We start from the raw sequence: 23,918 nt of genomic DNA, 5'->3' as shown, positions 1-23,918 counted from the left end.
TCATTTTAAACATTAACTCATTCCTTTACAGAACAAACACATTGAAAAATAAAGTGCAAATGTACTTATTTGTACAAATGTATTAACATTGAAAAAACATGACATATACGTGAACATAACAAAAAAGTTGTACTTTTTATATGTCAGGGCCCTATGCTGCATTGCATTTGCAAAAGACCAAATTAGCCAAGAGTCTGTCAGTCATTTGTGCACGATGGGGGCGTAGTATGATGCCACCATGGCTGAAAACTCGCTCCACTGGAGCACTGGAGGCAGGCACTGCCAAGACTCTCATGGCCACTCGGAACAGTGAAGGAAGAGTCTTCATGTTCAATGCCCAGAACAAAAGGGGGGAGAGAGTTGTTTTGGGTTGGTGCACTACTTGTAAGTGTATCTTGTGTTTTTTATGTTGATTTAATTAAAAAAAGAAAGAAAAAAAAAAATATTTCTTGTGCGGCCCGATACCAATCGATCCACGGACCAGTACCGGGCCGCGGCCCGGTGGTTGGGGACCACTGAGGTAAACAACCAACAGTATGTCAGAAAGCTAGCTAAAACGGTACACATATTCATAATATAGTATACATTTTAACTGACCTTTATTTGACTATTTTTGTCTTTTTTTAGGTGGCTAAAATACGCGGTGCTGCTGACCGCCGTCTAACGTTACGTGTGATATATTGACTAACGTAACCCTGCTTAAAAAAAATCACTGAACAAAAAGTATGAATAAGGTAGTGAACTGCAACAGATTCCCGTGTTTGCAATAACGTTATAACGTTAGCAGTGAGTTTACAGCCTCACTGATTTAACTACACAGCAAATAAAAGTCACGTTACTTAGCCAATAAACGTTATCTTGCATTCAAAACTTACCGTTCTTTGTGCAACTTCAAATGCCGGACGAAGTTGGAAGTTGTTGCCTCTCCATCAGTAATTTTCGAACCGCATGTGTTGCATACTGCAAACCGTTTTGTGTTGACCACCTCGCAATTTTTATACCCAAACAAAATTATTTTAGGTATCATTTTTTGTTCACTGGCGTGTGGTTTGGACATGTCTTCTTCGTTGGTTGTCCTGCAATTTGATTGGATGAATGCTGTGTGATGAAAACAAAGTAGATCTAATTTGATTGGCTGTTGTACTGAGAGCACACCAGCTGACACACGCAACGCTGATAGACAAGTACACAATGAAAAATACGGAGCGCTCCCGAATAACTTTTTCATCTTTGGGTTTTGGGGAAAGTAGCAAGTCATGTCAAGTCATGTCAATTCAAAAGGCTCAAGTCCAAGTGAAGTCACAAGTCATTGATGTTAAAGTCTAAGTCGAGTTGCAAGTCTTTTTACATTTTGTCAAGTCGAGTCTAAAGTCATCAAATTCATGACTCGAGTCTGACTCGAGTCCAAGTCATGTGACTCGAGTCCACACCTCTGCTTAATACGCTACCATCACCAAGCTAAACATCAATTTGTGAGGTATTTACGTTATTAAAAGTACAAATTTGTGTTAACTTTTCTGAGAAACTGCATTTTCCAAACTGATATAAAAAAAAATGTCCACTGTAGAGGACACTGCTTCTCAGAAAGTAAAAGTTGAGAGACATAGTGGACAATTGTTTGCACTTAAAAATACTTCATTTCAGTAATAAATATGGTTTGAATATTTTAGCATTAAGTTTGTGTTCAATTACAGTAAGTGAGTCTTAACATTCTTGCCACTTCATTTTACACACTATGGCATTTTGAAGTCTTTTTTTCTTTTTGGACATATACCACAATAATATCGTACCGTGGCCTTAATACTGTGATACATTTCTTACTGTGAGATTTTGATAGCGTTAAATTCCTATTGTTATATTTAGCGACTTAAAAAAAAGTGGTACCAAAAACATCAAGCTACTTTTTCTGGTGTTATTGAGACTTCTCCTCTCAAATAGCAAGTGAGAAAAAAAAACAATTACATTTTGCATTTCTAAACATGTTAGTTTTGCTTTTTAGGTTTTGTGTGCCTCCCAAAGAGTCCATAAAAATATGTGTACATGCATCATGGTCAATAATGCAAATGAGATGATGTTGTCCCTCCGGAAACCCACTGTGAAAAAGTCCAAATACCGTATTTTCCGGACCATAGGGTACACCGGATTACAAGGCACACTGCCAATGAATGGTCTATTTTTTAATCTTTTTTTCATATATAAGGCGCACCGGATTATTGGGCGCATTAAAGATGCCATATTATCATAATTTTTTTCTAAATTGAAAACACTTCCTTGTGGTCTACATAACATATAATCAGGCCCGGCCCTAACCAATCTGGCACCCTAGGCAAGATTTTAGGTGGCGCCCCCCCACATCGGCAGTGAAGTGTATATACTCACAAGAACCCGAATAGCTTTGTCTTTGACCTTTTTTTTAACTTACAACTATACCTAATATATAAAGGGGTGGAAAAGTGACTATTACCTGCAGGGCAAACATTAGCTAACCAGAAGGCAATAACAATGTAAACAAAAAACACCTGCTTAAAAGATCTAATACAAATGTCCCTGAGGAATGTAAGGTGGGAGTACTGTAATTACCTAACGTTACATTATTATTTTCCATAACAATTTAGCCCCCTCCACAATATCAACCCGACGTTAAAACAGAACTAGCTATTTATTGATTAGCAATTGCCAAATCATGTAACATTAGCTTAATGCTAAAAAGCCAGGTTACTATCACATTCTGTAACAGACAAATAATTTCATGTAGGCTAACGCATACTTGCCAACCTTGAGACCTCCGATTTCGGGAGGTGGGGGTTGGGGGCGCGGTCGGGGGTGGGGTGGGGCGTGGTTGGGGGCGTGGTTAAGAGGGGAGGAGTATATTGACAGCCAGAATTCTCCAAGTCAAGTATTTCATACATATATATATATGTATATATCCTGAAAATATGCAAACAAAACTGTGTTTAGATAATTGATACTTCAAACTTGCATAAATAAATATTAAGGAATACAACATAACTTGGCTTCAAAATGTAATGAATAAAATGCTAAAGGTGTTGATAAACAAGCAATTATTTTAATAATTAAATATGGTCATTTTAAATGAATTATTATGATAATTTAAAATTATTTATTTCAAATATGTTTATTTTAATGTATAATTATATGACTGGATGTAATAAGGAGTCAGAAAAAATACAAATAAAAATACAATTAATTTTTAGCAAAATATAGTAAAAATGTATTTAGTTATTTTTTTTTTTTTAATTAAATAAATATATTTATTTTTAGGTATGATAAACATAATAATACAATTTATCTCTACTCTGGATGATTTAGTTCTTGTCACCCTGTTGTCCTCCCATCAATAGGGAGATTTTCGGGAGAATATTTGTCCCGGGAGGTTTTCGGGAGAAGCGCTTAATTTCGGGAGTCTCCCGTAAAATTCGGGAGGGTTGGCAAGTATGGGCTAACGTTACCTACCTGCTACCTCTGTCTTTTCTCGTTTCTCCTCCTCTTTTCTCTTTTTTCTTCCCTGGGCACCTGACAGTTTTGGCCCTTTTGACATCTTGTGTTGATTTTTTGATGTGGTGACGTCCAAAAAGAGTCATGATACGGGAAGGGAGGGGGCGCATCGTGCAGGGAGATGGAGGGGCGGGGGGGGGGGGGGGGGGGGTCGTAATGTTGTAACAAATAATATTTCTATTAAATAAGCATTACTTTGCATTTTAATTAACGTGGGATTATTTTTTGTATTTAGAAGTAATAGTACCAACTTTTATTTTTTATTTTTTTTCTCCAACATTTGTGGCACTGGCGTGGCGCCCCCTGATGGACGGCGCCCTTAGCATTTGCCTATACGGCCTATGCCACGGGCCGGCCCTGCATATAATGGTGGTTCTTTGCTCAAAATGTTGCATAGATGATGTTTTACAGATCATCTTCAAGCCACTTTCTGACAGTCGCGTCCGGATGCGCTTTTTTGTGGGCGGTCTTATTTACGTGGCTCACCTTTGGCAGCATCTTCTCCCCGTCATCTTTGTTGTAGCGGTGTAGCGTGCAAGGACGGGTGTGGAAGAAGATGGAGATGGAAGATGGAGCTAAGTGTTTTAATGACATTCAGACTTTACTTTAATCAATAAGGGAGCATCTCCTCACCCGGAAAAAACCACACCGGAAATGTGACTCGTGAAAAACCGTCCGACCGGAACTCTCTAATAACTAAAGTTCCTTGGGTGAATAATGTAAACTCACTACACCAGTATGATTTAGCGCTTTCATGGCGAGTTTACTGACAGATATAAGTAAGAACTACAGATAAATGCGTTAAAATGTAATATCGGAAATTATCGGTATCAGTTTTTTTATTATCGGTATCGATTTTTGTTTTTAGTTTTTTAATTTTAATTTTTTTTTTTTTTTTATTAAATCAACATAAAAAACACAAGATACACTTACAATTAGTGCACCAACCCAAAAAACCTGCCTCCCCCATTCACACAAAAGGGTTGTTTCTTTCTGTTATTAATATTCTGGTTCCTACATTATATATCAATATATATCAATACAGTCTGCAAGGGATACAGTCCGTAAGCACACATGATTGTGCGTGCTGCTGCTCCACTAATAGTACTAACCTTTAACAGTTAACTTCACTAATTTTCATTAATACTAGTTTCTATGTAACTGTTTTTATATTGTTTTACTTTCTTTTTTATTCAAGAAAATGTTTTTAATTTATTTATCTCATTTTATTTTGTTAATTTTTTTTAAAAGTATCTTATCTTCACCATACCTGGTTTTCCAAATTAGGCATAATAATGTGGCTGATATCGGTATCGGTTGATATCGGTATCGGTAATTAAAGAGTTGGACAATATCGGAATATCGGATATCGGCAAAAAAACATTATCGGACATCCCTAGTAAGAACTTTACACTACTTTATATTAGAAATGGCAACAGCGAAGGATGAATGTCACATAACAAGAAGATAGAGAAAAAGAAGAAGCTTATCGACTACGAAGGCGGACCTGCGCAATTTTTCAGGACTCATGCAGATCCCAAATACAGAACAGCAGGTACCAGAAGATAAGAAAAGATGCTTTTGCATAATATTGCGAAACAAAACGCCAGATAATATGTCTTACCTTATACACACACCATAATAATACTCGTATATTGAAGTGCATCAAGCGGTGTGGCTTCATAGCTAACCAAAGTCGCACTAAAACATTTTGATAGATTTTTGAGCACCGTGTATAATATTCTATATTTTCACATATAAAATGTTGGTGTTGTTTTCTTGAGTCATATTGCCATCATAGTGCAGCCTACTTATCTCTTTTATGTTTGACTGCCATCTACTGGTCACACTTATCATTACACCATGTACCAAATAATATTGCTTTGAGGTCGGTAAGCAAAACCAGAATTATTCTGTACATTAGGCACACCGGGTTATAAGGCGCACTGTCGAGTTTTGAGGGGAAAAAAGGATTTTAAGTGTGCCTTACAGTCCGGAAAATACGGTAGATCGTAGTAAACGTTTCCATTAAAAACAAGCTGGAGGCCAAACCCCTGATCAAAGTCTCTTTCAAAGTGTAAAAATTGCTGAAGTTTTTTGGCAGCCGGATGTTTTCAATCCTAAAAGACCGACATGTTCAGGCACAGCAGGCCTGCTGTGTTTTTAGAGGGAGAAAGACATAATATTAGCCTACATCGAATTGTCATTATCTGCAGCAGCAGTAGTTTCAGCAGGGGGTATGTTTGCATAGCCGCAGATGGGCAAAATGTTATTTCAGAATGTCGGAGTGTTTCCGTAACTCACTTTGCTTCACACACGGCGTGACAGCAATGAAGGACATGAGGCTGCAGAGTCCCAGGTTGATCCACAGCAGGGCCTTGTTGAACTGGCAGGCAATGGGGTGCGTGTAGTACTTATACATGAAGGTGAAGGCCATGGTGGCGATGGTGTAGAAGAAAAGGGTGGCGCACGTCACTGCCAAGTACCAACGTTTATTTTCTGCTGCTCCGGTAAGCCTGAAAGACGCACAGACTGTTTACTTACATCTTATATAAAAAATAAAAAAATAAAAAATGTTGTACATAAGAAACAAGTCACATTTGAGTGTAAAAAAACATGATGGGGAATGCTACAAATAGTACACATTTCTGACAACTAATGCATGACAAAGATCTGGGATACTTATTAGCATTTATGCCAGGCCAGGGGTATCCAAAGTGTGGCCCGGGGGCCATTTGCTGCCAGCAACTAATGTTTTAACAGCCTGCAGCACATTACAAAAAAATACATAAAAAGGTGGAATAAAAGAGCAAATATGTGAAATGTAACGAGAAAAAGTTGTAATGCTGACTCTGATACACAAAGCTCCCATGCAGGCTGGTTTTTTTTCTTTGAAACGGTCATTAAAGTACTACCGTATTTTCCGCACTATAAGGCGCACCGGATTATTAGCCGCACCTTCAATGAATGGCATATTTCATAACTTTGTCCACCAATAAGCCGCCCCGGACTATAAGCCGCGCCTACGCTGCGCTAAAGGGAATGTCAAAAAAACAGTCAGATAGGTCAGTCAAACTTTAATAATATATTAAAAACCAGCGTTCTAACAACTCTGTCCCAAAATGTACGCAAATGTGCAATCACAAACATAGTAAAATTCAAAATAGTGTAGAGCAATAGCAACATAATGTTGCTCGAACGTTAATGTCACAACACACAAAATAAACATAGCGCTCACTTTCTGAAGTTATTCTTCATTCATAAATCCCTCGAATTTTTCTCCTTCGGTGTCCGAATTGAAAAGTTGGGCGAATGTCGTCCGGCGCTGCCTCTGTCTTAGTGAAGGTGTGTTCGCCTTCGGTCATCCATTGTTCCCACGCAGTTAGCAGTCTAGCTTCGAATGCCCTGTTGACACCAATATCTAGCGGCTGGAGGTCTTTTGTCAATCCACCCGGAATGACGGCGAGTATTGAATTAAGCGCGTAAGCGTGTCTCTCAATGTGATGTTATGAGCTAGCAAATATAACAACTACACTACCCAGCATGCAACGATAGTGACGAGCATGCGCGGTAGCCCTGAGAAGCGTTGTTGTATGCTGGCAGTTAGAATGTGGTTATGAGCACGCTGTGAGTAAACGTTGAGAACTCAGTTAACACGCCTCGTCTGCATTATTTATAATTAGACAGACAACACACTTAATAGGAGCCATTTTGGGGTCTTTACATAAACACACAAATGGAAATGAAACGTCACATATCCCAGCATGCACCGCGTGCTTCTTCTTCTTCCGGGGCGGGTGGTTGCTTACAGTAGAAGAAGAAGCGCTTCCTGTTCTACCGGGAAAAAAGATGGCGGCTGTTTACCGAAGTTGCGAGATCGAAACTTTATGAAAATGAATCGTAATATTAATCCATATATAAAGCGCACCGGGTTAAAAGCAGCACTGTCAGCTTTTGAGTAAATTTGTGGTTTTTAGGTGCGGCTAATGGTGCGGAAAATACGGTATCTATCTATCTATTGCTCAAAATATAATAATTAATCAAAATTAATGTTTTTTTTTAATGAATTATTGACCTATTCAAAGCTCCAAATAATTCACATCAAATATTCCACTTTGAAATATTTTTTTGAAAAATATTGCATATTTCGTGTTTGCCATAAAACAAGTTTTCTGTGACAAAAAAGGCATAAAACAAACAAACAAGGATAAAAATGATAACAACTTACAATCGATGGATAGCTCGAAAGTTGTTCAGGAGACTTTACCGTTGAAAATAGAATAAAATAAAAATTATACTTTTAACACTTTTGGATCCCCAAAATATTTTGTGGGATTTTTTTTTTTAACTGTCATTGCTCAAAAATAATAATGAATCAAAATGACTATTGTCTGGAATTATTGACCTATTCAAGGCTCAAATTAATTCACATCAAATATTCCACTTAACTATATTTTGGGTTTTTGCCATAAAAAAGCTGGGGTTTTTGTTTTTTTAATAAAAAGGACTTAAAACATAAAAAATATATATAAAAATGTATATCGACAGATTGATCTGAAGTTGATCTATTCTACATCAACAATATGATCATCTACATCAACAATATGATCATCTACATCAGTGGTTCTCAACCTTTTTTCAGTGATGTGCCCCCTGTGAACATTTTTTTAATTTAAGTACCCCCTAATCAGAGCAAAGCATTTTTGGTTGAAAAAAAGAGATTAAGAAGTAAAATACAGCACTATGTCATCAGTTTCTGATTTATTAAATTGTATAACAGTGCAAAATATTGCTCATGTGTAGTGGTCTTTCTTGAACTATTTGGAAAAAAAGATAAAAATAACTAAAAACTTGTTGAAAAATAAACAAGTGATTCAATTATAAATAAAGATTTCTACACATAGAAGTAGTCATCAACTTAAAGTGCCCTCTTTGGGGATTGTAATAGAGATCCATCTGGATTCATGAACTTAATTCTAAACATTTCTTCACAAAAAAAGAAATCTTTAACATCAATATTTATGGAACATGTCCACAAAGAAATCTAGCTGTCAACACTGAATATTGCATTGTAATGAATGGAATAGCCTACTTGATTTGATGTTCATTTTATGAACTTGCATTCATATTTTGTTGAAGTATTATTAAATAAATATATTTATGAAAGATTTTTGAATTGTTGCTATTTTTAGAATATTTTAAGTACCCCCATGGGTACGCGTACCCCCATTTGAAAACCACTGATCTACATCAACAATAGCTTCATCTACATCAACAATATGATCGTAGAGATTTAAGCATTTTATATATATATATATACATATACATATATATATATATATATATATATATATATATATATATATACATATACATACATGCATATATACATACATATATACATACATATATACATACACGCACACACACATATATATATATATATATATATATATATATATATATATATATATATATATATATATATATATATATATATATATATATATATATATATATATATATATATATATACATATACATACTTATTTTACAACCTTTTAATGACTGAAACCCTTCCAGGTCCCCGGGACCAAGCCTAAGGGAAGATCTAAACGTTAGACTAAATATATATATATTGTATTGGTTTTGAAAATTAAAAATATAAAAATGGCCCCAGCATGCTTTGATATTTCGGTGTGTGGTCCTCGGTGAAAAAAGTTAGAACACCCCTGTGCCATAAGCTTTTCCAAAGCATTTTAGAGCTAAACTTGGCAACATTTTCCCAGCTTGTTTTGTATGAATCATTTCAAGAAATAAAGTCAAACAGTGTAACTGCAATATTTGACAGCATTTACACGCATTAGAATTCTTAAATACAGGTAAAAGCCAGTAAATTAGAATATTTTGAAAAACTTGATTTATTTCAGTAATTGCATTCAAAAGGTGTAACTTGTACATTATATTTATTCATTGCACACAGACTGATGCATTCAAATGTTTATTTCATTTAATTTTGATGATTTGAAGTGGCAACAAATGAAAATCCAAAATTCCGTGTGTCACAAAATTAGAATATTACTTAAGGCTAATACAAAAAAGGGATTTTTAGAAATGTTGGCCAACTGAAAAGTATGAAAATGAAAAATATGAGCATGTACAATACTCAATACTTGGTTGGAGCTCCTTTTGCCTCAATTACTGCGTTAATGCGGCGTGGCATGGAGTGGATGAGTTTCTGGCACTGCTCAGGTGTTATGAGAGCCCAGGTTGCTCTGAGAGTGGCCTTCAACTCTTCTGCGTTTTTGGGTCTGGCATTCTGCATCTTCCTTTTCACAATACCCCACAGATTTTCTATGGGGCTAAGGTCAGGGGAGTTGGCGGGCCAATTTAGAACAGAAATACCATGGTCCGTAAACCAGGCACGGGTTGATTTTGCGCTGTGTGCAGGCGCCAAGTCCTGTTGGAACTTGAAATCTCCATCTCCATAGAGCAGGTCAGCAGCAGGAAGCATGAAGTGCTCTAAAACTTGCTGGTAGACGGCTGCGTTGACCCTGGATCTCAGGAAACAGAGTGGACCGACACCAGCAGATGGCATGGCACCCCAAACCATCACCCAACCATGCAAATTTTGCATTTCCTTTGGAAATCGAGGTCCCAGAGTCTGGAGGAAGACAGGAGAGGCACAGGATCCACGTTGCCTGAAGTCTAGTGTAAAGTTTCCACCATCAGTGATGGTTTGGGGTGCCATGTCATCTGCTGGTGTCGGTCCACTCTGTTTCCTGAGATCCAGGGTCAACGCAGCCGTCTACCAGCAAGTTTTAGAGCACTTCATGCTTCCTGCTGCTGACCTGCTCTATGGAGATGGAGTTTTCAAGTTCCAACAGGACTTGGCGCCTGCACACAGCGCAAAATCTACCCGTGCCTGGTTTACGGACCATGGTATTTCTGTTCTAAATTGGCCCGCCAACTCCCCTGACCTTAGCCCCATAGAAAATCTGTGGGGTATTGTGAAAAGGAAGATGCAGAATGCCAGACCCAAAAACGCAGAAGAGTTGAAGGCCACTATCAGAGCAACCTGGGCTCTCATAACACCTGAGCAGTGCCAGAAACTCATCGACTCCATGCCACGCCGCATTAACGCAGTAATTGAGGCAAAAGGAGCTCCAACCAAGTATTGAGTATTGTACATGCTCATATTTTTCATTTTCATACTTTTCAGTTGGCCAACATTTCTAAAAATCCCTTTTTTGTATTAGCCTTAAGTAATATTCTAATTTTGTGACACACGGAATTTTGGATTTTCATTTGTTGCCACTTCAAATCATCAAAATTAAATGAAATAAACATTTGAATGCATCAGTCTGTGTGCAATGAATAAATATAATGTACAAGTTACACCTTTTGAATGCAATTACTGAAATAAATCAAGTTTTTCAAAATATTCTAATTTACTGGCTTTTACCTGTAGGTTCAAAATGACTTTCACTCGCAAAAAATAAGCTTTTGAAAATTGAGCTAGCTTACCTGACAAATTGCCATTTTGGGGAAGCAACATCCCAGTGTGATAGTCACATGACTGTCACATGACACATGTCATGATGTTTCCTCTTCTTAATGAGTTTGAGACAAGCACAACGCTACAGGGCACATTTTAAAAGAGTCTTGGTATGGATGTTAAAGAGGATAACAGCTTGAATGGGAAACGTGTGAACACCATTTGAGGATTTGCCTTGAAAAAATGAATGACTATATCCTCTTAACAGCTTTAGCTACAACTCAGCCATGTTACAGCAGATGGGTTTCGTAAAGGTCTGTACATACAACAACAGAAACATTTCTTAATTTTCTTGAGGTGGCAAAAACAAGAACAAACTTCTGGCTAGGACATGTATTCACTGGAATGCAGAAGTCCTGTGATGGGAATTTCTGGTCTTATAAGGGAGCTGGATCTTTTGGCTCATTAAAAAAAGTCGGCTCTTCCGGCTCCCAAATTGTCACTTCTGTTAAACCCTGGGACCCTCACATTTTCTGTGCTTTTACCTTTCATGAAGAAAAAAAAAATCATATTCACAGCAGCACAGCCTCTGCAAGTGAGTATACCATCTGGCGGCTAAAGACATCCAATTTGTCACGTTTCATGTATCAGGTAAACCATGACGAATGGGGCCATATGAATCCTCTTCCTACTGTAAATATGTAAATTATAAAAAAAAAATAGAAAAATCAATATAGCTGTAAAAGTTCAATTATAAGCTTGTTTCAATCAAATCTAAGATTATCACAATTGTGGTCAAAAATTCAAAAATGTTTGTTCCACCCGGATACGGCAGACCTAACTTTGAACACTTCACTCAACACAGACGTCATAATGGGCATTCACACACAGCACCGACATTTTGAAAGAAAGGTAAAAATATAATAAATCTATCTGTGGCAGGAAAAGAGAAAGTTATGTATTAGTTTCCCTTTTGCATCTTATTGCACATACAGTAACTGTGGTGCGTTCAAAGACCCTCGATTAAAGTAAGAAATAGATACGAGGAGACTTAACTCCCAAGAGATGCACTGATATACAACCATAATAATAATAATAATAATGATAATGTATCATTATCATATTAATGTATCAATAACATATTATCATGATTCGTGTTATCCATTGATCTCTTCTTTACACTCTGGAGTAAATGAAAATTTGACAGATTTCTAATCATATCTAAGTATAAAATGACAGGTTCTATCATTTTTTTAAATTCATATTCAGGCAAAAAAAAATTTTTTTAATTTGATGGCACTTTTTGTAAAAAACAAAAAAGAAAAAAAAACAACTTTTGTTATATTATTATTTAGAGGGGTTTACCTAGATATATTCTCGATATGTTAATCCCCTTCGTATTAGGGACAAGCAGTAGTAAATGGATGGATGGATGGATGTTAATCCCCATCTTTAAAAAGTCAAGTTAAGTTAAAATTAAAGTACCAATGATTGTCACACACACACAAGGTGTGAAATTTGTCCTCTGCATTTGACCCATCCCCTTGTTCACCCCCTGGAAGGTGAGGAGAGCAGTGAGCAGCAGTGGTGCCGCGCCCGGGAATCATTTTTAGTGATTTAACCCCCAATTCCAACCCTTGATGCTGAGTGACAAGCAGGGAGGTAATGGGTCCCATTTTTGTTTTCATTTTTTTCATTTTATTTTTATTGACATCCAGCATCAGACATTCCTATCCATTACATCATATTCACATACATCATATATCTGTTGTCTGCCCTAAATGTCAAAATATTTTTTGTTTATATCCCAACCATACCACCCCCCCCCCCCCCCCCAAAAAAAAGGAACAGCAAACAAAACTAAGTAGTATCTACAAATACATCAATTAAATAAACAAAAGAAGAAATAATAATACTAATCAGAAATAAAATAAAAAAATATATAAACAGATACATACAGGTAAAAGCCAGTAAATTAGAATATTTTGAAAAACTTGATTTATTTCAGTAATTGCATTCAAAAGGTGTAACTTGTACATTATATTTATTCATTGCACACAGACTGATGCATTCAAATGTTTATTTCATTTAATTTTGATGATTTGAAGTGGCAACAAATGAAAATCCAAAATTCCGTGTGTCACAAAATTAGAATATTACTTAAGGCTAATACAAAAAAGGGATTTTTAGAAATGTTGGCCAACTGAAAAGTATGAAAATGAAAAATATGAGCATGTACAATACTCAATATTTGGTTGGAGCTCCTTTTGCCTCAATTACTGCGTTAATGCGGCGTGGCATGGAGTCGATGAGTTTCTGGCACTGCTCAGGTGTTATGAGAGCCCAGGTTGATCTGATAGTGGCCTTCAACTCTTCTGCGTTTTTGGGTCTGGCATTCTGCATCTTCCTTTTCACAATACCCCACAGATTTTCTATGGGGCTAAGGTCAGGGGAGTTGGCGGGCCAATTTAGAACAGAAATACCATGGTCCGTAAACCAGGCACGGGTAGATTTTGCGCTGTGTGCAGGCGCCAAGTCCTGTTGGAACTTGAAATCTCCATCTCCATAGAGCAGGTCAGCAGCAGGAAGCATGAAGTGCTCTAAAACTTGCTGGTAGACGGCTGCGTTGACCCTGGATCTCAGGAAACAGAGTGGACCGACACCAGCAGATGACATGGCACCCCAAACCATCACTGATGGTGGAAACTTTACACTAGACTTCAGGCAACGTGGATCCTGTGCCTCTCCTGTCTTCCTCCAGACTCTGGGACCTCGATTTCCAAAGGAAATGCAAAATTTGCTTGGTTGGGTGATGGTTTGGGGTGCCATGTCATCTGCTGGTGTCGGTCCACTCTGTTTCCTGAGATCCAGGGTCAACGCAGCCGTCTACCAGCAAGTTTTAGAGCACTTCATGCTTCCTGCTGCTGACCTGCTCTATGGAGATGGAGATTTCAAGTTCCAACAGGACTTGGCGCCTGCACACAGCGCACTATCTACCCGTGCCTGGTTTACGGACCATGGTATTTCTGTTCTAAATTGGCCCGCCAACTCCCCTGACCTTAGCCCCATAGAAAATCTGTGGGGTATTGTGAAAAGGAAGATGCAGAATGCCAGACCCAAAAACGCAGAAGAGTTGAAGGCCACTATCAGAGCAACCTGGGCTCTCATAACACCTGAGCAGTGCCAGAAACTCATCGACTCCATGCCACGCCGCATTAACGCAGTAATTGAGGCAAAAGGAGCTCCAACCAAGTATTGAGTATTGTACATGCTCATATTTTTCATTTTCATACTTTTTAGTTGGCCAACATTTCTAAAAATCCCTTTTTTGTATTAGCCTTAAGTAATATTCTAATTTTGTGACACACGGAATTTTGGATTTTCATTTGTTGCCACTTCAAATCATCAAAATTAAATGAAATAAACATTTGAATGCATCAGTCTGTGTGCAATGAATAAATATAATGTACAAGTTACACCTTTTGAATGCAATTACTGAAATAAATCAAGTTTTTCAAAATATTCTAATTTACTGGCTTTTACCTGTATATACATACATACACACACACACACACACACACACACACACACACACACACACACACACACACACACACACACACACACACACATACATACATATATATATATATATATATATATATATATATATATATATATATATATATATATATATATATATATATATATATATGTCTTAATAAGGTTATCCAAAAAATAGTGCTCGATACCGTAGTAGAGCGCAATATATGTATGTGTGGGAAAAAAATCACAAGACTATTTCATCTCTACAGGCCTGTTTCATGAGGGGGGGTTCCCTCAATCATCAGGAGATTTTAATGGGAGCATTCGCATACCATGGTTTATATAGGGCACAGAGTGGGTGGGTACAGGCTGGCCTAGGGGCGTGGTGATTGGCTCATGTGTTACCTAGGAGGTGTTTCCGTCTGTGGCGGCATGCTCTTACAATTTCCCTGCGCTTGTTGAGGGATGACAGGTCTGGACGGTAAATAATAAACAGTTTCTCTTTCAAGCATAGGTTGCATCTTTTATTACCACTATTGTAAGGTGTGCTGGATGCAAGAATTTGCCATGTTATTGAATATTCAACATTATTGTCTTTGAGGTCCCAAATGTGTTTGCTGAGTTCTGTGGTATTTCGCAGGTTTTGGTTCCTGAAAGAAGCCTTGTGATTGTTCCATCTGGTTTTGAATTCTCCCTCGGTTAATCCTACATATGTGTCGGATGTGTTAATGTCCTTGCGTGTTACCTTAGATTGGTAGACAACTGATGTTTGTAAGCACCCCCCGTTGAGAGGGCAATCAGGTTTCTTTCGACAGTTACAGCCTTTATTGGTTTTGGAGTCGCTCTGTCCGGGGACCGTGATGACGGACTGGCAGTGTGTCGCGTCTCGCCAAGGAGCAGCGAGAATACCAAGAAGCGCATATGCCAAATTTTCAAAGAGAACGGCCTACGGATCACGATTGAAGCCAACAAGCAAACCGTCAACTTCCTTGACGTCACTTTCAACCTGAGAAATAACAGCTACCAACCATTCACGAAACCCAACACAACACTCCAATACGTGCACCATGACAGCAACCACCCACCCACCACCACGAAAAGAATACCTACCGGAATTAATAAAAAGCTATCGATGCTGTCATCTAGCAAAGCTGAATTTGACCAAGCAACCCCCCCGTACCAAAAAGCCCTTGATGAAAGCGGATACAATTTCACCCTCACCTATGAACCCACGCCAGGAAACCAGCCAAAAAAGAACAGAAAACGAAACAACATCATCTGGTACAACCCCCCATACAGCAAAAACGTCTCAACTAACATTGGACACAAATTCCTCAATCTGATTGACAAACACTTTCCCAAAGACAACACCCTAAGAAAAGTATTCAACAAGAACAACATTAAATTGAGCTACAGCTGCATGAACAATATACGACAAATTATCTCAAACCACAACAAAACAATTGCAAATGAGCCGTCGGCCCCCGGACAGAGCGACTCCAAAACCAACAAAGGCTGTAACTGTCGAAAGAAACCTGATTGCCCTCTCAACGGGGGGTGCTTACAAACATCAGTTGTCTACCAATCTAAGGTAACACGCAAGGACATTAACACATCCGACACATATGTAGGATTAACCGAGGGAGAATTCAAAACCAGATGGAACAATCACAAGGCTTCTTTCAGGAACCAAAACCTGCGGAATACCACAGAACTCAGCAAACACATTTGGGACCTCAAAGACAATAATGTTGAATATTCAATAACATGGCAAATTCTTGCATCCAGCACACCTTACAATAGTGGTAATAAAAGATGCAACCTATGCTTGAAAGAGAAACTGTTTATTATTTACCGTCCAGACCTGTCATCCCTCAACAAGCGCAGGGAAATTGTAACAGCATGCCGCCACAGACGGAAACACCTCCTAGGTAACACATGAGCCAATCACCACGCCCCTACGCCAGCCTGTACCCACCCACTCTGTGCCCTATATAAACCATGGTATGCGAATGCTCCCATTAAAATCTCCTGATGATTGAGGGAACCCCCCCTCATGAAACAGGCCTGTAGAGATGAAATAGTCTTGTGATTTTTTCCCCACACATACATATATATATATATATATATATATATATATATATATATATATATATATATATATATATATATATATATATATATATATATATATATATATATATATATATACACATATTTAATGAGTAATCTTTTTTTTCTTTTCATTTTTATAGTCTTTGGTATGAACTCCCAACCTACCGATCTTAGGGCGGACACTCTAACCCAGGGGTCGGGAACCTTTTTGGCTGAGAGAGCCATGAAAGCCAAATATTTAAAAATGTATTTCCGTGAGAGCCATATCATATTGTCTAACACTGAATACAACTTAATGCATGCATTTTTAAGTAAGACCAACATTTTTAGAGTATAATAAGTCTCTTATTCTTTTTAATAATATTGTTGAGCGTGGCTACCACTGCTGCTCACTGCTCCCCTCACCTCCCAGGGGATGGAACAAGGGGATGGGTCAAATGCAGAGGACAATTTCACCACACCTAGTGTGTGTGTGACTATCAGTGGTACTTTAACCTTTAACTTTAACATAATTCTGAAGCTAACCAATAATAAATAAAATACTTCTTACCATTAATGCGACTTCTTGAACAGGTGCGGTAGGAAACGGATGGATGAATTAAAATGCATGAGAATATTTTCTCTTTTCAAAATTTATTTTTAACACTGTGATTACCAGCGGAATTATTCATTATTCATCGTGTTAAGCAATGTCAGCTAAGATTTATCTGAGAGCCAGATGCAGTCATCGAAAGAGCCACAGGCTCCCTACCCCTGCTCGAACCACTAGGGCACTGAATAGGTGGCCTAGTGGTTAGAGTGTTCGCCCTGACATCTGGTGCGGTAAAAACCTGATCAAAGTTTTTACATGTGTTTTGAAAAGCTGGTTTCAACCAAATCTATGACATAATTAGTATTTTAGTGCATGTGTGTGTCTATGGGGCGGCGACTTTGGGTTTAGGGTGGGAATGGACAACAACAAACAAAAACTAAAAAAAGGAAAACTTGAAAAGTAAACATAAAAATTACCACGAATTAAAAGAGTGAAAATAAGTATTTTCAGACCTGTTGAATTGGGCATATGTGATCTACTGCTAACGATGGATTCTGATGCGTCATCTATGTTGCTGCTTCTTGATCTTAGCGCTGCTTTCGATACCGTCGATCATAATATTTTATTAGAGCGTATCAAAACACGTATTGGTATGTCAGACTTAGCTTTGTCGTGGTTTAACTCTTATCTTACTGACAGGATGCAATGCGTCTCCCATAATAATGTGACCTCGGACTATGTTAAGGTAACGTGCGGAGTTCCTCAGGGTTCGGTTCTTGGCCCTGCACTCTTTAGTATTTACATGCTGCCGCTAGGCGACATCATACGCAAATACGGTGTTAGCTTTCATTGCTATGCTGATGACACCCAACTCTACATGCCCCTAAAGCTGACCAACACGCCGGATTGTAGTCAGCTGGAGGCGTGTCTTAATGAAATTAAACAATGGATGTCCGCTAACTTCTTGCAACTCAACGCCAAGAAAACGGAAATGCTGATTATCGGTCCTGCTAAACACCGACATTTATTTGATAATACCACCTTAACATTTGACAACCAAACAATTACACAAGGCGAATCAGTAAAGAATCTGGGTATTATCTTCCACCCAACTCTCTCGTTTGAATCACACATTAAGAGTGTTACTAAAACGGCCTTCTTTCATCTCCGTAATATCGCTAAAATTCGTTCTATTTTATCCACTAGCGACGCTGAGATCATTATTCATGCGTTCGTTACGTCTCGTCTCGACTACTGTAACGTATTATTTTCGGGTCTCCCTATGTCTAGCATTAAAAAATTACAGTTGGTACAAAATGCGGCTGCTAGACTTTTGACAAGAACAAGAAAGTTTGATCATATTACGCCTATACTGGCTCACCTGCACTGGCTTCCTGTGCACTTAAGAAGTGACTTTAAGGTTTTACTACTTACGTATAAAATACTACACGGTCTAGCTCCGTCCTATCTTGTCGATTGCATTGTACCATATGTCCCGGCAAGAAATCTGCGTTCAAAGAACTCCGGTTTATTAGTGATTCCCAGAGCCCAAAAAAAGTCTGCGGGCTATAGAGCGTTTTCTATTCGGGCTCCAGTACTATGGAATGCCCTCCCGGTAACAATTAGAGATGCTACCTCAGTAGAAGCATTTAAGTCCCATCTTAAAACTCATTTGTATACTCTAGCCTTTAAATAGCCCCCCTGTTAGACCAGTTGATCTGCCGTTTCTTTTCTTTTCTCCTCTGCTCCCCTTTTCCTTGAGGGGGGGGGGGCACAGGTCCGGTGGCAATGGATGAAGTGCTGGCTGTCCAGAGTCGGGACCCGGGGTGGACCGCTCGCCTGTGCATCGGCTGGGAACATCTCTACGCTGCTGACCCGTCTCCGCTCGGGATGGTGTCCTGCTGGCCCCACTATGGACTGGACTCTTACTATTATGTTGGATCCACTATGGACTGGACTCTCACAATATTATGTCAGACCCACTCGACATCCATTGCTTTCGGTCTCCCCTAGAGGGGGGGGGGTTACCCACATATGCGGTCCTCTCCAAGGTTTCTCATAGTCATTCACATCGACGTCCCACTGGGGTGAGTTTTTCCTTGCCCGTATGTGGGCTTTGTACCGAGGATGTCGTTGTGGCTTGTGCAGCCCTTTGAGACACTTGTGATTTAGGGCTATATAAATAAAGATTGATTGATTGATTGATTGATTGATTGTGATGTGACTTGTAACATGCATGTTTACAACAAATACACCATGACTATGCCCTGTCAAAGCATTCTTACTTGCTGGAAGCACTTTGTTTCTTTATCTACAGTGTGGTGCGCCTCCCACACTCACCAGTTTTTGTTCCAGGTGTGTGCAAAAGCCGTGATAAGGATAAGTTGGATGAGGATGAAGGCAAATCCTCCCACCACGCCAACATAATGCCAAGCTGAAAAGACATCAAAACAAAAACATATCTGGGTTGTAGGTGTTTTTGAGGGAAGTGATGAAGGTTGTTCAGAAGAGGGTTTTTCTTTTTCTTTTTTTTTAAAGTACAGTTACTTTTTGACTTCAGTACAATAAATCCCTCCACTTATCTCTGCTGCCCCCTAGCAGGATTGCAAGAGTAACACACTAAAGGGTCTCACCGTGCAGGAAGGATTCAGTTGGGATGAAGAAGGCAGCAGCACACATCCCCAGCAGTGTGATCAATTTCAGGAACCAGAAACTGAGTGATAAGACAAAGAAAAAAGTGTGAGTTACACAGCAAACATTTAAATTCTTAATGGTTTAACCTCAGTTTTAGCGTCAATGGCGCCTTGTGCGAGACCCCTTTTCGACTTTGTCCGTTCGTGCCTTATGCTTCTTAGGGCAGGGATGTCAAACATGCGGCCCTGGGGCCGGATCAGGCCCGTGGACCGCTTCAATCCGGCCCGCGGGATGAGTTTGCTAAGTGTACAGTTGAGCTGCATTTATAAGTTAAAGAAACTGCTGTTCTAAATGTGTCCACTGGATGTCGCATTAGCAATTCTGTTAGGCAAGCAAATAGTTTATACCGAACAATAGGTACACAGTAAAGCAGGGCTGCGTCTCGACGTAAAACAAACAGGTGTAAAATAAACAATCGTTAACTCCACTTATGATATACGTCTGTAAAAAAATATAGTCTTTTGTGCAAATCTACAGAAAGTGAAGAGTGGAAATGACAAATGAGATATTTGATACAAAGAACAGTTTTTATCTATGCTTTATTTTGTTTTTTGTTCATTCCGAGATGGGCTGTGACTCAGTTTAATTGCTTTGTAGATACACTGAGATTAAGTCTAAATTCATGGCGTTTTTAAAACGGCACCAATTTTTTTCCTCAGAATGTTCAACTAACTTGTCACGAGGATTATTTGTGATTTGTACATTTTCACAATGTGCTTGTTCTATTTTGGGCCGAAGCAAAACAAAGAAAACAATCTGAAGTTGCTGTAGTTGTATTTTTAAGTTATCATGCCATGATTTTACTCAACCGGCCGGAATAGATTTTCCTCCATGCGGCCCCTAAGCTAAAATGACTTTGACACCCCTTTCTTAGGGGATTGTCACATTCTTAAACCACCACGTGAAATAACTGATACAATTACAATAGTTGCTCGGTTGCTGTATTCATTGTAGTTGAGTGCCAACAATTTTATGCTGTCTTTGTATTTTTTTTAATCAAAAGGTTAGAAATAAATCACTTCAGCTGTATAAGGAACATAGGGATGTAACGATATGAACATTTCATATCACGGTTATTGTGACCAAAATTATCACGGTTAACGTTATTATCGTGGTACTGTACATACACGTCGGCCTTTTTTATAATATATGAATATTTATTTTATTTTAAGGCACACTGCCGATGAGCGGGTCTATTCAGATCTATTTTCATACAAAAGACACACCGGATTATAAGGCACATTAAATTTAGACTTAGACTTAGACAAACTTTATTGATCCACAAGGGAACTTGTTCCACACAGTAGCTCAGTTACAAAAAAGGGGTCATATTATGATTTTTTTTCTACATTTAAAACACTTCTTTGTGGTCTGCATAACATGTAATGGTGGCTCTTAGGTCAAAATATTGCATAGATTATGTTTTACAGACCATATTTAAGTCTTTTTCTTCAGGAATGGCAGTTCTGTGGGTGGGTCTTATTCACGTGACTCCACTTCGACAGCGTCTTCTCCCCTTCATTACCGGTAGTTTTTAGCGCTTCATTAGCGAGTCTACTGACAGCTATAAGTCACGCACACACATATACATATATATATATATATATATATATATATATATATATATATATGTATGTGTGGGGAAAAAAATCACAAGACTATTTCATCTCTACAGGCCTGTTTCATGAGGGGGGGTACCCTCAATCGTCAGGAGATTTTAATGGGAGCATTCGCATACCATGGTTTATATAGGGCACAGAGTGGGTGGGTACAGGCTGGCCTAGGGGCGTGGTGATTGGCTCATGTGTTACCTAGGAGGTGTTTCCGTCTATGGCGGCATGTTGTTACAATTTCGCTGCGCTTGTTGAGGGATGACAGGTCTGGACGGTAAATAATGAACAGTTTCTCTTTCAAGCATAGGTTGCATCTTTTATTACCACTATTGTAAGGTGTGCTGGATGCAAGAATTTGCCATGTTATTGAATATTCAACATTATTGTCTTTGAGGTCCCAAATGTGTTTGCTGAGTTCTGTGGTATTTCGCAGGTTTTTGTTCCTGAAAGAAGCCTTGTGGTTGTTCCATCTGGTTTTGAATTCACCCTCGGTTAATCCTACATATGTGTCGGATGTGTTAATGTCCTTGCGTATTACCTTAGATTGGTAGACAACTGATGTTTGTAAGCATCCCCCGTTGAGGGGGCAATCAGGTTTCTTTCGACAGTTACATGCTTTGTTGGTTTTGGAGTCGTTCTGACTGGGGGTCGACGGCTCATTTGCAATTGTTTTGTTGTGGTTTGAGATGATTTGTCGTATATTGTTCATGCAGCTGTAGCTCAATTTGATGTTGTTCTTGTTGAATACTTTTCTTAGGTTGTTGTCTTTGGGAAAGTGTTTGTCAATCAGATTGAGGAATTTGTGTCCAATGTTCGTTGAGACGTTTTTGCTGTATGGGGGGTTGTACCAGATGATGCCGTTTCGTTTTCTGTTCTTTTTTGGCTGGTTTCCTGGCGTGGGTTCATAGGTGAGGGTGACATTTTATCCACTTTCATCAAGGGCTTTTTGGTACGGGGGGGTTGCTTGGTCAAATTCAGCTTTGCTAGATGACAGCATCGATAGCCTTTTATTGATTCCGGTAGGTATTCTTTTCGTGGTGGTGGGTGGATGGTTGCTGTCATGGTGCACGTATTGGAGTGTTGTGTTGGGTTTCGTGAATGGTTGGTAGCTGTTATTTCTCAGGTTGAAAGTGACGTCAAGGAAGTTGATGGTTTGCTTGTTGGCTTCAATCGTGATCCGTAGGCCGTTCTCTTTGAAAATTTGGCATATGCGCTTCTTGGTATTCTCGCTGCTCCTTGGTGGGTCTTATTCACGTGACTCCACTTCGACAGCGTCTTCTCCCCTTCATTACCGGTAGTTTTTAGCGCTTCAATAGCGAGTCTACTGACAGCTATAAGTCATAACTGTACACTGCTTTGCATTAGAAGTTGCAACAGTGGAGGATGAACGCCCCACAACAGGAGGCGTGGGCTACAAAGGCGAGTGTGCACATATTTTCGGGATTCATGCAGATCCCAAATCACATCAGCAGGTCCCAGAAAAGAAAAAAATGTGGTTTTGCATAATAGTGCGGAACAAAACACCGGATGATATGACTCTAATAGGAGACAATTTGGGTTCCATCCAGCGGTGCAGCTTTGTAGCTTACCAAAGTCGTACTAAAACATTTTAACTGATTTTTGAGCGCCGTGTGTATATGTTCTATATTCCCAATGAACCATCAAAGTTTTGGGCTTGCTTGCTAGCGTCATCTTGCAGTCCGCACATATCTCCTCTTATGTGTGACTGCCATCTACCAGTCAGTGGGGTCACACATGTCATTACATCATGTACCGAATAAAACTGCTTTGTGGTCGGTAAGCACCATCAGAATTTATCCGCATTTTAGGCGCACTGGGTTATAAGGAGCACTGTGGATTTTTGCTCAAATTAAAAGATTATAAGTGCGCCTTATAGTCTGAAAAATACGGTAATATGTCCTTATTGTTTTAAATGTTGGCTTGTACTGTAGCACTTTATTTTTAATAATATTTGACAAAAAGTGCGTAACAATTAAAATCTATATCAGGGGTGTCAAACTAATTTAAGATCACGCCACGATAACTTAAAAATAAAGACAACTTCAGATTGTTTTCTCTGCTTCAAAATAGAACAAGCACATTCTAAAAATGTACAAATCATAATGTTGTTGTTGTTTTTTTACACTTACATGTTGCTGTTAATAGTATTTTATCTTTATTATGATATGGTCGTAATTATTTAAATTGCACTACACTTAATAAACACAACATTATTAATATTGCTACTACGGATAATTTCAACAAAAACTCCTCAAAACAGCCCACTACCTATAATATGGGCTTCTTAAACATAAGATCATTATTTCCAAAACGTTATTAGTTAATGAAGTCATTAGAGACAATAATCTTGACGTTATTGGTCTCGCCGAGACCTGGCTCAAAC

The 23,918-nt window shown here is 38.7% G+C and overlaps 1 protein-coding gene across 3 annotated transcripts in view; it reads right to left on the bottom strand.

The window, feature by feature from the left end:
* The window catches only part of serinc4 (serine incorporator 4), a 167,730-nt gene that overhangs the window by 46,208 nt on the left and 97,604 nt on the right, over positions 1-23,918 (bottom strand). For all 3 annotated transcript variants that reach the window (XM_061975084.1, XM_061975085.1, XM_061975083.1), the window contains exons 4-6: positions 19,841-19,920; positions 19,548-19,641; positions 5,821-6,032 (exon numbers count right to left, since the gene is read on the bottom strand). In XM_061975084.1, coding sequence (XP_061831068.1) covers positions 5,821-6,032; positions 19,548-19,641; positions 19,841-19,920 — 386 coding nt within the window. The remainder of the gene's footprint in view (positions 1-5,820; positions 6,033-19,547; positions 19,642-19,840; positions 19,921-23,918) is intronic.

Source organism: Nerophis lumbriciformis, linkage group LG15, assembly GCF_033978685.3.
Source record: "Nerophis lumbriciformis linkage group LG15, RoL_Nlum_v2.1, whole genome shotgun sequence".
Taxonomy (NCBI): Eukaryota; Metazoa; Chordata; class Actinopteri; order Syngnathiformes; family Syngnathidae; genus Nerophis; species Nerophis lumbriciformis.
This window is presented reverse-complemented; position numbering and strand designations above follow the sequence as displayed.